The following is a 16,190-nucleotide window of genomic DNA, read 5'->3' on the forward strand; positions in this document are numbered from 1 at the left end:
CATACCTTCTCCCATTGGGAAAACCTCATGAATGACATTAAATTTTTTTAAGCACAAAAATAAATAAATAAATAAATAAAATAAAGGCTCCAGGATGAAATACAACAATCTTCACAGACTTTCTTCTTATGGTGGTAGGAAGGTGCAATGGTGGTGGGATTGGTGTTTGAATATCAAGTGTAATGAATTATTATGAACAAATTTATAAAAATAAAATAAAATTCAAAAATCATCATCATCATCATCATCACTATCACCCCATTGTTCATTGATTTGCTCGAGTGGGCACCAGGAATGTCTCCATTCATCCCTGTCACATGCTAGTGTAGCCCGATGGCATATTGGGAGCTCTTTCAGGGTCAGCGGAATGAGGACCAAAATTCAAAAACAAATAAATAAAACAAAATTGTACTGAAAATGATCTGACAATGGAATGAATAATCTTCTATAGATGGACAGTTGATGGGATCACTTCAGGAAGCCTCATGAGCAGCTGTGATGTTGATGCTAGGGATTCATTTAGAAAATGTTCAGTTTCTAATAAATGTTCAGTTTACTAATAAGTTTCACTTATTAGTACTATGGAGCAGACAATGTTTGAGAAGACCACATTAAGAGAGCTGAAGAACCTGGAGAAAGATCATAAAGCTAGTGAGAAAATAAAGACTTGAACTCAGATATTCATAATTTGAGTACAGCTTCAGTCTCCCAGAAAAGTATCAGAAATTGTTATAAAAAGTATGGGCCTTCATTGTTAAATGCTCAACTTTATTAATTTGGAGTAACTTCAATGCATTCACTTTGGAGTAACTGCAATGCATGATGGATGATTAATAAGAAAAAATATAAAATATTTAAGATGTTTCAGATTTGACTCTGGGTATAATTTATGATGAAAAATGAATAATATAGTTCTTGCTACCATGAAACCAGATTAATAAAGGAAAGGGATAACCTCATATATAATATATATGTACATAGGAAACATACAATGAAGATACAAGATAAACTCTACTTGGAAATGAAGAAACCAAGCTGTAAAGATTATACAGCAAGTAAGGCACTTGCATTGCATGTGACCAATTCAGGTTTGATCACAGGCACCACATATGGTCCTCTAAGTCACATCTTAGTGATCACAGGGATCATAGGAGCGATCCCTGAGTGAAAAGCCAGGAGTAAGCCCTGAGCATAGATGAGAGAGAAAGATCCAAAAACATAAGAAAGAGGAATTAAAGAAGGAAAGGAGGGAAAGAAAAGAAGAAAGGAAGGAAGGAAGGAAGGAAGGAAGGAAGGAAGGAAGGAAGGAAGGAGAGAAAAGAAGTAAAGGAAGAAAGAAACCCCCACAGAAGAGAAGATAATTAGACAGAGTCTAGAAGAATAGATAAAATCTAGCTATTTAAGTGGGAAACAAAGTATTGTGGAAGAAGGAAATAATATGTGTGAAAATAGCTATGAGATTTTCTGATTTTTTTTTAAACCTTGTTAAGGAATTTTGCCTCGGCACTATAAATCAAATAAGAGTTAGTTTACACAGAATCTGCTGTATAAGAAAGAGCACTATGATTTTTGTGTCAAAGTAACTATAGGATAAAACTTAAAGTGCAGGTTGGAAAAATGCGTTTGAAGGATACAGATATTTTCCATATCAAGCTGAAGAAGACTTGGATGACAGCATGTTCAATGGACTGAAACAGTGGATTTAGAGGTGCTTTGAAAAGAAACAACTCCTGTATATTTTATAAAAATACCCCATTTTGATTAGCCACTATCTCCTCTCTAGTACAATAACAAACTTCATGTTCACACTGCAATGATTATAATGCATTTTATTCAACATCAATTTCTAATTCTTGAACCACACATTCTTCAAGGATTTGTCTCAGTAACCTTGTGTCATCATCAAACATATTATCTGGAAATAATAGAATCCAGTAAGTTGTGAGCCATATTTCTGATAGAAACATTTTTTAGAAATTTACAATGCATAATGGCTAGTTTTATTTGTTTGTTTAGGTTATTGTATATAGCTATTAAGTGTATTTATACAGTTCTTCTGAAGGTATTTAGTAAACATCTAGAGTCAGTTATAAGTATAGGAGATTAGCTCAATAATGAGATCACATCATTCTGTCAGTGAAGTAAAGTAAAATAAGTAAAGGCCCTCCCGTTGATCGTCGATTTGCTCGAGCGGGCCCAGTAACGTCTCCATTGGAGACTTTGTTGTTACTGTGTCTGGCATATTGAATACGTCACGGGGAGCTTGCCAGGCTCTGCCATGCAGGCGAGATACTCTCGGTAGCTTGCCGGGCTCTCCGAGAGGGGCGGAGGACTCGAACTCGGGTTGGCCATGTTGGCTGCATGCAAGGCAAACGCCCTACCGCTGTGCTATCGCTAAAAGATCATAAAAAAGCTTAAGAATAAAACCATAATTTCCTTAAGAAGAAATTCTGCTGTGAAGTTATAGTTAAAAAGTCATACCTAAGACTTTCCAGCTTGCCAGTGTGCCCTACAAATTTTAGCTCCCACAATCACATAAGATGTTTCTTCAAAATTACTATCTAGTGATAGACATATATTTATATGTATATATATATATGCATTTATATAATTTTCAGTCATGTTGGATTTCAGGACTGGAGTGATAGCACAGCAGGTAGGGCATTTGCCTTGCAAGCGGCCAGCATGGCCGACCCGAGTTTGATTCCTCTGCCCCTCTTGGAGAGCTCGGCAAGCTACGGAGAGTATCTCGCCCCCATGGTAAAGTCTGGCAAGCTATTCGTGATGTTTTCGATATGCCAAACACAGTAACAATTGTCACAATGGAGACGTTACTGGACCCACTTGAGCAAATCAATGAACAACGGGAGGACAGTGACAGTGACAGTGACAGTTGGATTTCAGATATATGAAAGTTCTAGCAGGTATGTAGAGAAGACAGATGAAAATATGAAAATTAAATTTGTAAGAAAAGTTATTACAGTCAAAATATACTATTCAATGAGATTAAATATAGTCTGGCATCAAAGAAGCATACATAACACACACTTATAGTAAGATTAAAATTCAGAACTTATATTTAATGGCAATATACTTAGCTCTAGTTTTTGTCTGAGCATAACTTACCTCCAACTTATTCCTCTCAAAATAACAATTTTGCTTAGTTAAATAATTCAGTGTCTTTTCAAAGTAGTTTTATTTTTTCAAATAAATATTCTCTCAAATCACAGCTGGAAACTCTATCGGGACTGTTACTCTCCTTCACTAACTTTTGCTTCCTCTGGGAACCTGGATAAAGGTGGAAGGTTGCCTGTCACCAGATGAGAGACATCTCAGGTGACAGATGAAGGAGGGACCTTTCTGGGTTTCACACACTGTCCTCTAGCTTCTCACTGACCTTAACTGAGGCTTCCTCGGCCACCTAATGACTTTGTTTGCATTATTGTGGGGGAGGTGGATCTACCAGGGATGGATTTGGAGTTAAATATATCTGGATCTTAGGTAAGTCATTTAGTGTTATGAGTCTTTGAGGAAAATTATTTGACTTGACTGACTTTAACTGACTCACCTGTTAAATAGCATTCTTTCTTACACTGCACACTAAACACAGGGTAGAGCTCATACTATGAATCCTTGGGGAAGGAGGAGAAGGTGAAAGAGGAGAAGGAAGAGAAATAGGAGGAGGAGGAGGAGGAGGAGGAAAAGAAAACAGGAAACCTAGTGCTCAAACAGTGCCCTTCCTCATAGCACCATTTAAGCACTAGCAGTACCCAGTGACACACTCATATTAACCAGAGAGAACTCTCCTCAGCGGGGGAATGTCAGGGGGCCGCAGCGATAGTACATTAGGTAGGGATTTGCCTTGCATGCGGCAAGGTTCAATGCCCAGCATCCCCTATGGTCTCCCGAGCACCACCAGGAGTAATTCCTGCGTGCAGAGCAAGGAGTAACCCCTGTGAATCACCAGGTGTGACCCAAAAAGAAAAATAAAATAAAAAGAGTATCAGGTCTCAGGAGGTAAGGAAGTGTCTAAGATGTAAGTCCCTTTACGGAGCTTTGATACAAATGCTAAGATTTAGGCACTGTTTTGAAAGCTTTATCTGTGGTTTTGTATGTCATTCCTGACATGCAATGATAGCACTGTAGCACTGTCCTCTCATAGTTCATCGATTTACTCAAGCGGGCCCAGTAACGTCTCCATTGTGAGACTTGTTGTTACTGTGTTTGGCATATCGAATATGTCACAGGTAGCTTGCCAGGCTTTGCCACGAGGGCAAGATACTCTCGGTAGCTTGCCGGGCTCCTCGAGAGGGGAGGAGGAATCGAACCTGGGCTGACCAGGTCGGCCACGTACAAGGCAAACACCCTACCTGCTGTGCCATCGCTCCAGCCCATGCAATGACAAAGTAAAGAAAAATTATATAAAAGAAAGTTAAGTCTCCCAGCACATAAAATTTTGTCCACAGTCCCCACAGGCATACATGAGAAGACTCTGCTTTGAGAAGACACACACTTTTAGGATGATTAGAACATTAAGTTATTGTGGTGGTGCTGATTTCAGCCATGCTTGTCCCCTAAGGGAATCCAAAACAATGTGCTCCCTTGCTCTTTGCCACCACAGAGCTTTTCCAGAGACAGATCAAAATCCTTTATAAGCATTCCAAGAGTCAGCAAGCCTCACAAGAGACAGTTGTGACACATGTCATAAATTTATAGCAATGCCATCTTCAAGGCCACCCTCCAGTGATTCTTGGTGTTTTATCAAGTCCTACCCATGGGGTGTCCACTGATACCATAATGAAAATCTGTAGCTTCAAAATTCCTACAAGGGAAATGCAGAAAGTGTCAAAGAACACAACAGGCAACTTTCTCAGAGGTGGTCATTCCTGTATGTGAACAAGAATAAAGACTTTGCAGGGGTCGAGATACTGTTCCATTTGCTGCTTTCTGAGTGCATGCACAGAAAATCACGCATATATTTTTTTTTTTGGCAAAATTGAGATTTGGATCATGTCCTGAAGTTGAAAGATCATGTCTCACTGTCAGACAGAAGGACAATGTCCAAGACAAGGACACTAAGTCCTGCCTGAGTTTCTCGGGCCCTGTCTCTCTTATGCAGAGACCAGCATCCTGCAAACACAGTCTGGAAGCTTCCTTCAAGCTTTAGGTCTGTAAATGCCCAATTATTTTCACATGTGCAAGCAACCAAACAGCTCCAAGAAAAACAATTTCAATAGCTTCTTAAGATTGTTTATTCCTATTCTCTTACTGTCTTCTGCTTATCTGCATATTTTGAGTTACTTCTCCTCTCTGAACCGCCCCCCCCCCCCAGTCTGATGCCTTTTCTCCTCTAGCACTGTACCGCCAAACGAGCATCAAACTAGCAAATGAAGCAAAGAGCAGAGGGACACTGGCTGTCAGATCAGGAAACTGTATAGAGGCTCCAATTACATTTTTCACTCTCATATATTTTTGGTGAGCTGTGTAGTAAACAGTGGGGAAGTAAAAAAAAGAAAAAATATATTTTAAATAAAGAAACATGAGGAAAAATTAAAATTTATAATGCATTCACCAAGCTATTAATTTCAATCTCCTGTTGTCAATATATGCACTGAATTTCACTTATCAAATTGGCAAGAAAAAAATTAAAAGTATCTGAATTGAGTGTAATGAAGAATGTGCCCTGATACTCTTGGAACGAAGAATTCTTATAGCCTTTTAGCTGATAATTTAGTATCATTAGCATTATTTTTCTGTCTCAATTTTAGAATCATTAAGGGCCATAATGCTTTTACGGACTTAAAGGCCATAATCCTTTACCTCACTGATTCTACTTCTAGCAATTTATTCTAATAATCAAAGATATGTAGAAAAACATGTCATTTATAATAGGAAAAAAGTAGAAAAGCAGGGGTAAGGCTAATAGGTTATGCTATACCCACACAATAGTCACTTTTTAAACTCATGCATAAAAAGATAATTATATGAGAAAATGGCCAAAATATACTCTATGACAAATGTAGAATATAAACTTAATATAAAATATAGAGATAGCACAGCGGGTAGGGCGTTCGCCTTACAAGCGGCCAACATGGCCGACCCGAGTTCGATTCCTCCGCCCCTCTCGGAGAGCCCGGCAAGCTACCGAGAGTATTCAATATGCCAGACACAGTAACAACAAAGTCTCCAGTGGAGACGTTACTGGGCCCGCTCGAGCAAATCGACGATCAACGGGAGGGCCTTTACCTTTACCTTTACCTATTACTATTATAAATAAATTTTATTCTTGGAAAGTGACTTGGTAATGTCTCTATAAAAATTACATTTATAAGACTACATACATGTTGGTAGCCATGTAAATGTAATGAAATATCAAAACATATACATATATTTATTTACCTTTTAATTCATTAACTCAGGTTTTGGTCATCTAACCTGAGGATTCAACTTCAACAAATGCAATGATGTTTGTCACATAATTATCAATTTGTTAAAAGTTAAACATTTTAGTCTCCTGCCCCTGCGCCTGGCTGTTCCTCGCCGGGGTCCCTTGGAGAGGAGCGGGTTGAGCTTTCCTCCCCGCCCCGACCAGGGCTCCGGCAGCCGAAGACCTCCAGGACCAGCCACCACCATGCTGAGACCACTCTCCGCACACATGAAGGTACTGGCAGAGGGACAAAGCCACGCGGGTTCCGGGGCCGAGATCTCCAAGCCTACTCAGATTGGAGTCGAGCATCCTCCACCCAGATCCTCCAAATTCCAGTAGGCGGGGGTCATACCCACCACCTGGCCCCCTGGCGCCGTGTAATCCCATCAACGGCCAAGACTCAGAGACTATAAAATCCAGCTCCCGGAACCGCGCGGCCGCGACATCTTTTTATGACATCTTATTATCTCATTCCTACTTTGGACAAACTTGCAGGCTATCGAATGTAGCCTGCCCACAGGGCAGAGTCTGGCAAACTCCCCGTGGTGTACCAAATATGCCAAATACCAGTAACAATGATGGGTCTCATTCTCCTAAAGAGCCTTGAATATAATCTCAGGGCTAGGATGAAAGAGACGTTACTGGGGCCTGCTTGAGGCAATCGACGAATAACAGGATGATGAATGAATGAATGAATGAATGAAACATTTTAGTAAAGCAATGTTTGTGCAAACGATGATAGGAAATAGCTGTTACTAAAAGAGCAAGGAAGAAAATGCAATACTCTGATATATTGGTAATTTGATAGATTGGAGAATAAAAATATGTTTGAGGAAAATAACTACAACAAAGGAAATACGTGGGGAAAACTTGCAGGTTATAACTCAAAACAACAGAAACTACAAAACAATAATAAGTGGTGAAATAAACTTCGAGTAATTACATTTTTTCTTTAAAAATGTTTTTGATTTGGTGAAATTTTCAATAAATTTTAAAATAAATGCCAAAATGCATGTTTTGTGGAGGCAGGAAAATGATTTGGAGGACTTGCATGAATGTTTTATATGCAGGAGTCCCTGGTTTAAAACTTCACACAACACAGTTCCCTGAGTACAACAGGGAGCAGCCCCCAAGCACTACTGGGTAGGGCCTCAGCCCCACCCCCAGTGAAAAATAAATAATTAAGTAAATAGTTTAAGTTTGAAGCATTGAGAAAGAGAACTAATCATAAGTAAAACTGAAACCCAACGTCTCAGTTTAGGACAAATGAAAAAGTGAGAAGGACAGGAAAAACCCTCAAGATGAAATTTCACAGTTTCTCAGAGAAGAAATTGAATCTGAGGCTAAGTTAGTAACAAATATGCCCAGCCAGAACTTGGAATCTTGAAGAGTATTAAATTTGGCCTGGAAAAGTGCTCACTTCTAAGGGAAGAATACTGGGAACTGGGGACAGGAGGCAGTTACTATGAAAGCTTTTAGCATATGCCAATCTGAGTGAAGCTATTGATTTTAACTGAGGTCTGGCAATGGCAGGGAGCACATTCAGGTTCTGCTAATGGCAGGAAAAGAGCTTTCCCCTGGTGTACATTCCCCTGAGTAAGAGACTGGCAAGATGTCCCAAAAGACATCTGGGAGTTAGTGAGGAACAAAGTAAGCGATTGTGTCATGGTAGCCAAATTGGAAAGTTTGAGCAGATGTAGGCAAAAATACCAATAATGTAGCATGAAAAACCTGTTTCAAGGTTATCTAAAGCAGAAATGAATCTGCTAATCCTTGAGGCCAACACAATCATGCTTGGCTAGAGAGAAAAAAGTCAAGAATATTATAGAGATTGAAGCCACTGGCACTACTGAGTCCAAGTGTAAGGTGGAGACCTATATGGAATGTCAAAAAAGGTGAAGTCCTGACTAGGAATGGGGTCAGAGAGATAGTACAGTGGGTAGGGCAGTTGGCTTGCATGCAGTTGACCTGAGTTCCATCCCCGGCATCCCATACGGTCCCCCGAGCACCTCCAGGAGTAATTTCTGAGTACAGAACCAGGGAATCACCCCTGAGCATTACCAGATGTGGCCCCCAAAACAGAAAACAAAAAACAACAACAAAAATAGGAGTTAAAAACAAAGAACAGATCCTTCACCCCAATCACAAATTTTTGCTTTGTATTTATTGAGTTTTCACAGAGGGTTCAGGTCTCCTTGAGTTAATAGGCATGATTTCCATCACAATGAAACAGCACTGAAGCAAAAGTCTGGGGTCACAAAACAGAGCTATGCAAATGAGTTTCACAGTGTAGGACACAAAAGTGTTTCTGCAACTTGCTGCATTATCAAGAGGATACTAAGCATTGAGTGACTTTCATCTTGAGATATTTTATCAGCTAGGGAACGTGATATCTAGCCAAGATGACATATGAAGGCCTCTGGACACAGGACACCGCTACCCAGGAGTAGTTAGGCACTGACAGCATCTGCCTTTAACATTAGATGGGAACGAGCAAGGTAAAGAAGCAGAGCTTGGTTACTAAGCGCTGAAGGAGGCAGAAGAAGAGAGGTGTGACCGTGTCAGCTGACTGCAGTCCATTCCCTGTGAAAGTGCCGCACATTCTTGATTTCTATGCCAGCTTCAGCGGCTGTTCCCAGTGCCAACTGCAGGGGATAGGAGAAATTCCTCGGGTTGTCCAAACAGATACCAGTGATGATGGTGACCAAACTACTGGGCATCTGAGTCTCCAGCCTGGATGAGTTCAATAGACCTTTGCAGAAATCAAGAACGTTATAGAGGTCCCAGGCATCCGAGTCTGAGATGGTCATCCTGGGTCTCACAAACCTCTTGGCCACAAAGGACTGGCACAGAATGGATGGATTTCCCTTCTTCAGTTCATCCTCTAAGAAAGTGATGGCTGCCAGGGCTCTGGGATCTTCCTTCTTCAGGACGTACAGTATGTCAACCACAATCTTGGGAATGATCAGGAAAAACTTCCCACTGGTGGCCAAGTGCTGGACTTGAGGAAGATGCTTGCAGAGCGCCCTGGGGTCAGGGAACAAGTAGGGCGTCAAGGCTGACTGGATCTGGAGTCCCCAGAGGGTCTTTTCCAGATGGACCACTTCCCGTTGCAGCCATAGCTGAACCATGTCTTTGGAAAACCTGACCCTTGGCATTCGCTCTAGAAAGTTCTGAGAGCAGCTTTCTACCCCATGGGGTGCAGTGCTCATGAAGACCCCTGACTTCAAGTCAAACCTCAGGAACCCTCCAGGGAGGGTAGCAGCGAAGTGGCCAAAGCTCCTGAGGAAACAGATGCGCACAGCAGCTTCATCCTGTGGACTGAGAGGCAGCTGGTCCCGCTCTATGGTTGCCCTCTCCCGGGAGAAAGGCACCAGTGGGGGTTGGCACCAGGCCAGGTCCTCAGGAAGCTGTGGGAGTCTGGGCACCATGGGGCCCTGACAGGTCTGCAGAAGATCCCGAAGATGGGGTGACAGGCCCAGGCCTGGTGCCTGAAGGTCTTGCGCTGAAGGGAGCAGGTTCAGCAGCACGGAGAGGTGATCCCACAGGCTGAGTGGGCCCTGCCAGCATGAGCTGAGGAGGTTGTGATTGGTACGAAGCCAACTTAGCATGACGTTGATGGTGGGCAGCAGCCCCTCTGCAGAGAGGATCTGCAGTTTCTGTTGCAGGGGCTGTGGGGAGAGGCAGGGCTGAGGGGTGATGGCATCCTGCCACAGAGAGGATGCGGGAGAAGACTCTGCCTCAGGGAGATTATAAGCAGTGTTCTCTCGGCCTGAGGCATCACACAGAGTAGGGCTCGGTTCTGACAGAAGTGTCTGGAAGCCTCCTCTGAAGGCAGGAGCCGAGGGCAAGCCATGTTTTCCTGGGAGCTTCTGGCTCAGCGGGGCTGGCAGGTTAGCAAAGAGAGTTGTTTTCAAGAACTCGAGGAGATGAGATGGAGTCCTGCATGCCTTTGACTGACCCTGGGGCTGGGTGCCTCTGCTTTGGGATTTGGCCCTACTTTTTTGCACTGCTTCCAGATTCAGGGTTCCACTCTCTTCCTCATTGATTGTGTCTGAGTAAGAAGTCTCACTGCTAGTTTCTGAGGGGGCATGGGCGCTAACAGACCTGTCTTCACCATCATCTGAGTCACAGCAGCTACCAAAGCCGACCTCTGAGGCGTAACCCTCACAGGAATCAGAGGACTGAGATTTGCTGAGGAGGACCCCAGCACAGGAGCTTGGGGTGACCTGTGGCCCCAGCCCAGTCTCTTGTTCCTGTCTCGTGTCACTCAGACTTCCTTTCTGAAGCTCAGCCTGGATTCGGGTGTTGACATGTTGAATTACATGCGAGAAAAGCGTCAAGGTGAAGAAAACAGCTGGCCGATGCCGCTTTGAGCCAGTTTTCCTCAGACTGTGTATACTCATGAGGCAAAGAACCACCATGTGGAAGATAAGGAGGTCAGAGAGAAATAAGTAGCCTCTTGAGGGCTTTCGCTTGGTGGAGGCCTGGTTCACGTCAGATGAGCACGGTCGGTAGAAAAGACAGAGACGGAAGTCATCCAGAACCAGCTGACACAGGGCCATCAAACTGGTGGCTCTGAATTTCCGCTGAGGCTGCAAGAGGCTCTGAAGGTAGAGGAAACTAACCAGCAGCCTTTTGTTATCCCAACACTGCCTCTCATGTGGAGACAGCTTGTGCCCCTGGTTCCTCTTCAGACGACTATATCTTTTTCTTGCCTGGTCATAGAGTCTTTTGAGGTTCCATGCTGCCCCTTTGAAAGGCACTTCTGAGTGGAGGCAACGCTGGTAGAAGTATGTGGCTTCCACATCGTAGTACTTACTCCCTACCAGAGCCCCCAGCTGGTTGAAGGGCATTCCCATGTGAGGGGCCACTGACAGGGCTCTATAATAACACTTTTCTGCCAAGTCTGTGGTGGCCAGAGCTAGGAACTCATTCTGATAGCGGAACAAGTCGCCCAGGTAGAGCAGGCAGCGATGACAGGCCATACGCGCCCACGAGGCCTCTTCCTCCGACGGGGCACTTAGTTTCTTGCAACCAATCAAATGGATGGCTCTGTGAGGCCAGTCGATACAGCTATGTAACCTCAATCCATAATGATTTTGAAGGAACAGAAAGAGATGCTCATAGAACGTGAGGCCACTGTTCAGATGAGCACGTAAGGGGCCTTCCCAAGGTTGGGAGGTGCCCAGGTGTTTTCTCTTGGTCTTCAGCAGCACCAGAGCGACATCTGCATACATTTTCCTCCACAACAGTTCCTCTGCCTTCCTCCCATAATCCACCGGGTATAGAAACATGAGTTTAATGCAGACTTGCCGAACTGTAGCCCTGAGGGCCAGGACATGAGGCTTGAAAACCTCTTTGTGGGCATTTCCCTTTCGAAGGAAAAAGTCGAGACGCTGAGCTGCCAAGCAAACATCCCGGTAGAGGAGTCTGGCCTTCTGGGCTTCTGCTTGGCTTCTTTCCATGGGGTTGGAGTCTTACCCCACGATGCTGGAGCGTGCTTTCTGAGAAAAGGAAGGACAGGAGGGAGGGAGGGAGGACAGAGGAAGAGAAATTTAAATTAAACTAAGTAATCTATCATCAATAAACTGCTACCATGTATTGACATGATAGAGAGCAATTCAATTCATCAAATTAATAATTATATAGACTGATAGATAATTTCTTAGAAAATATTATGAGACAAAATGTGTACTTGGAAATTGTATCTTCAAGATCTAAAGCATAAATTATGAAAATTTTAAAAGATTGGTTTAATATTATCTGAATTTTGCTCTCAAAGATTTTTGATACTATTACATCATTCAAATGAGACTCTTTAGTGTTATCTATGATTTTCTATGAGTGACATAAAATAATAAGAAAAATAATTAAACATATTTTATTAAGTTATAAGGATAAATTATCTAGAAATGTCAAATACATCTGATTCACCAAATATATAAATAGCCACAGAGCTAGTATAATAAGAAAAGCACCTATGATTTATTACTCAGATATAAACATTTCAGAGAAGGAGGAATAGAGACAGAGTAAGGAAGGAATTAGACAAGATCAAGAAGATGAACCAGTAGTTTCCAGAACCTTGAAGATCTCTAAGCCAACATCAGGACATTCTTGGAGAATGTCCTGATGTTGTAATTCATTTATTGTAATAAATAAAAAATAAAAAATAATAATGAATAATAAGTAAAAGTAAAGTAAAGGCCCTCCCGTTGATCGTCGATTTGCTCGAGCGGGCCCAGTAACGTCTCCATTGGAGACTTTGTTGTTACTGTGTCTGGCATATCGAATACTCTCGGTAGCTTGCCGGGCTCTCCGAGAGGGGCGGAGGAATCGAACTCGGGTCGGCCATGTTGGCCGCATGCAAGGCAGACGCCCTGGAGCGATAGCACAGCGAGTAGGGCGTCTGCCTTGCACGCAGCAAACATGGCTGACCTGAGTTCAATGAATAATAATAATACATTATAATGGAGCAATAACACAGTGGATAGGGCATTGGCCTTGCACACGGCCAACCCAGGTTCCATTCCTTTGCCCCTCTCAGAGAGCCTGGCAAGCTACCTAGAGTATACTGCCCGCAAGGCAGAGCCTGGCAAGCTCCCCAAGGCATATTTGATATGCCAAAAACAGTAACAAGTCTCACAATAGAGATGTTACTGGTGCCCGCTCAAGCAAATTGATGAAAAACAGGAGGACAGTGGTCTATTATATTATATATACTATATTACATACTATATTATACATTATTATATAAAATAGTAAATAATCATTTATATAATGATAAATAGAAAAGAAATAGTATTTATTAATACTATTTATAAATACTATTTATTAATATTTATAAATAGTATTTTAATAATAAATAGTAAATAAATAGTCATTTATTATAATAAATGACTAGTCTGAATTTTCCCAATACTGAAAAAATTTGAAAAAAGAAGAATTTACTTACTAATCAAGCACAATACAAGGAGAGATATAGGTTAGGTTAACACACACACACACACAAATACACATTTACATAATAAAATTTGAGTACCTCTCAAAAGTGAGTTAGATGTCAGAAAGTCTAACATAGGGAAAGAAAAAAAAGTTCAAGAAACTAAATTTATTATAGTATTTTGGCACATAAAAACTTCACTTGAAGGATAGGAACAGTAATGACTCAAATAATTTTTATTAGTCTGTTCTCCCTTTTACTTATTCTCCAACCACACCTATTACTTTAGGTAATAGTTCCTGCCTAATCGTGATGGAAAATCTAATTCCTTAGATCAAAGTACTTTGGTTTAAGCTAAGCTCATGGAGAGCCAGGGAAGCGTCTCCCCAGCCCAAGTTTGTCAGCTCTGAAACATGGACAGAAACAAATGTATGCCATTGAAATGGAATGATTCCACTGCAGTTAAACATCTCTAGACTGAATTTTGCCATAGTAGTACATTATCTGAAGCTAAATGTGAGCTATCAACTGCTACACTGCACTTCAGAAGTGATAGTAACCTCATATATTTGCTTACTTTCAGAACTTCTTTCTTTCTCTGGGCATGATTAGAAGCATTTCCCTTAGCCTTCCTGATATACGAGTTCATTCATTATGACTTTAAGCCATGGATCAATCACAGATAATCATTGGAAGATAATCAATCACAGATATTCATTGGAAGCTTAGCATCCACTGGACTAAAGTTATTAGGAATGGAGATGCTTATTTATAAAGGGATACAGACACTCTATTGCACCCTACATCTGAATTAACCAGTAACTGGGCCACTTATAATTCTTCTTATCCTTCTGACTCCCTAACCTTATAATATACCCATTAAACCCTTGGGGTTTCTGGAATCTATTTATTGAAGCACTTGGTTTGACTCAGTATAACTGGCAGTAGTTGGATACACTGCAATCAGAAGACTGACTCGGGCTATTTCCTCAGGGGTATAATCCAGATTGAAGTTACGTAGACCTGCCTTAAGTAAAATGTGCTTCTGTGATTCAAATTATATATACCTTGGATAAAAATTAAACTATAAAAATATTTTATTGAAAATAAAATTAAATCATTAATCAATAAAATTAAATCACTTTTAGGTTAAAATAATATTAATATAATTAATAGCACAGTGGGTAGAGCATTTGCCTTGCACGTGGCCATCCCGGTTCAATTCCTCCATCCCTCTCGGATTGCCTGGCAAGCTACGGAGAATATCCTGCCCAGACGGCAGAGCCTGGCAAGCTCCCCATGGCATATTCCATATGCCAAAAACAGTAACAACAAGTCTCACAATGGGGACATTACTGGTGCCCGCTGGAACAAATCAATGAACAAAGGGAGGACAGTGCTACAGTGAAATAATTATTAAATTATTAAAATTAAATTATTAATACTCTAAATACAGTATTGTGGTCGCTTCCCTGTATTTGCTCAGCACAATATAGATGTAATAAATAACTGGCGCTCTAAAATATAAAGTCACGTGAATTAGAAAATCTTAACATATAACTCTCAGCCCAAAACCCTAAGCAAAAAAAGATTGGATAGGGACATTTCGTCTCTCCTTTAGTCATCGCTGTATATCCTGGAGTAATAGAAAATTTCTAAATTAAAGGTTGTTCATAGTCATCTGGATAAATAGATAAAAAGGAAAAATTCCTACAAAACACAAACTGACAAAATTGGTTACAGAAAAAAAAATCTACAGTTATCTAAAGAAGCAAAGACACTACATTAAGAATTTTAAAACTTTTCTAAAATTTTATTTGAGTCAGATGACTAAGCTCATTAATTCTGTCAAACATTTAAAGAAGAATGGATTGCACTTCTTTGTAAAGTAGAAGAGAATACTTTCCATCTCATTACAGAAGAGTATTATCTGATATAACAAACCAGATGAAGACATTTATAGATCAATGAAATGTAAGAGTTCAGAATTAGTTTCTACATTTATGGGCAAGTAAGTTTCAAAAAGAGAGCTGAGACAATTCAATATGTAAAATACAGACTTTGCAACAACTGAAATGGAACTACTGAACCTATTTTATAGGTGAAAGAACAAAACTGACTTAAAATACTTCATGGTTCATATCTAATAGCCAAAACTAATTTTTAAAAAAAAAATACTCCTAGGAATAATATAAGGGTTAAAGGACATTTCTTGCATGTGGCCAACCCTAATTTGACTCCTTGCATGACCTGCTTCCCTAAGCACTGACAGGAGCAACTTCTGAGCAAAGAACTAAGAAAAGCCCAAAAACAATCAGACAAAAATTCCAAAAAGAAGGCATAAACTCACAATTGGTAGCCTGAGCTTAAACAATGCCTTAGATAAAATATTAATCACTGTATCACTGTATCACTGTCATCCCATTGATTGTCGATTTACACCAGCAGGTGCCAGTAACATTTCTATTCCTCCCAGCCCTGAGATTTTAGCATCCTCTTCTTACTCACCTTTTCCCAGTGATTGGAGGCTCTTTCAAGGTCAGGGGAATAAGACCTATTGTTGTTACTGTATTTGACATATCGAATATGCCATAGGGACCTTGCAAGGCTCTGCCCGCGTGGGCGGGAAACTCTAGGTAGCTTCCTGGGTTAACCGAGAGGCATATATTTATATATTTAAAATACTAATAAGCAGGATATTATTCTATACTGTTTATTCACCCCTCTTGAGAAGTGCATTCATGAACTTAAATGATAATGTTACATTCTTTATGTTCAAGGGGGACTACTTCTTGACACTTGAATAGAAAGATTATA

At 40.9% G+C, this 16,190-nt stretch overlaps 1 protein-coding gene across 1 annotated transcript; it reads right to left on the reverse strand.

Moving 5' to 3' along the window:
• Positions 1-8,959: 8,959 nt before the first annotated feature.
• On the reverse strand, positions 8,960-14,022 carry LOC130041517 (nonsense-mediated mRNA decay factor SMG5-like). Its single transcript, XM_056133780.1, is given in 2 exon segments — positions 8,960-11,934; positions 13,951-14,022. Coding segments are annotated over 2 exon segments (3,018 nt in total). The 3' UTR covers positions 8,960-8,988.
• Positions 14,023-16,190: the final 2,168 nt, after the last annotated feature.

This window comes from Sorex fumeus, unplaced genomic scaffold (genome assembly GCF_029834395.1).
Source record: "Sorex fumeus unplaced genomic scaffold, SorFum_2.1 ptg000002l, whole genome shotgun sequence".
Classification (NCBI taxonomy): domain Eukaryota; kingdom Metazoa; phylum Chordata; class Mammalia; order Eulipotyphla; family Soricidae; genus Sorex; species Sorex fumeus.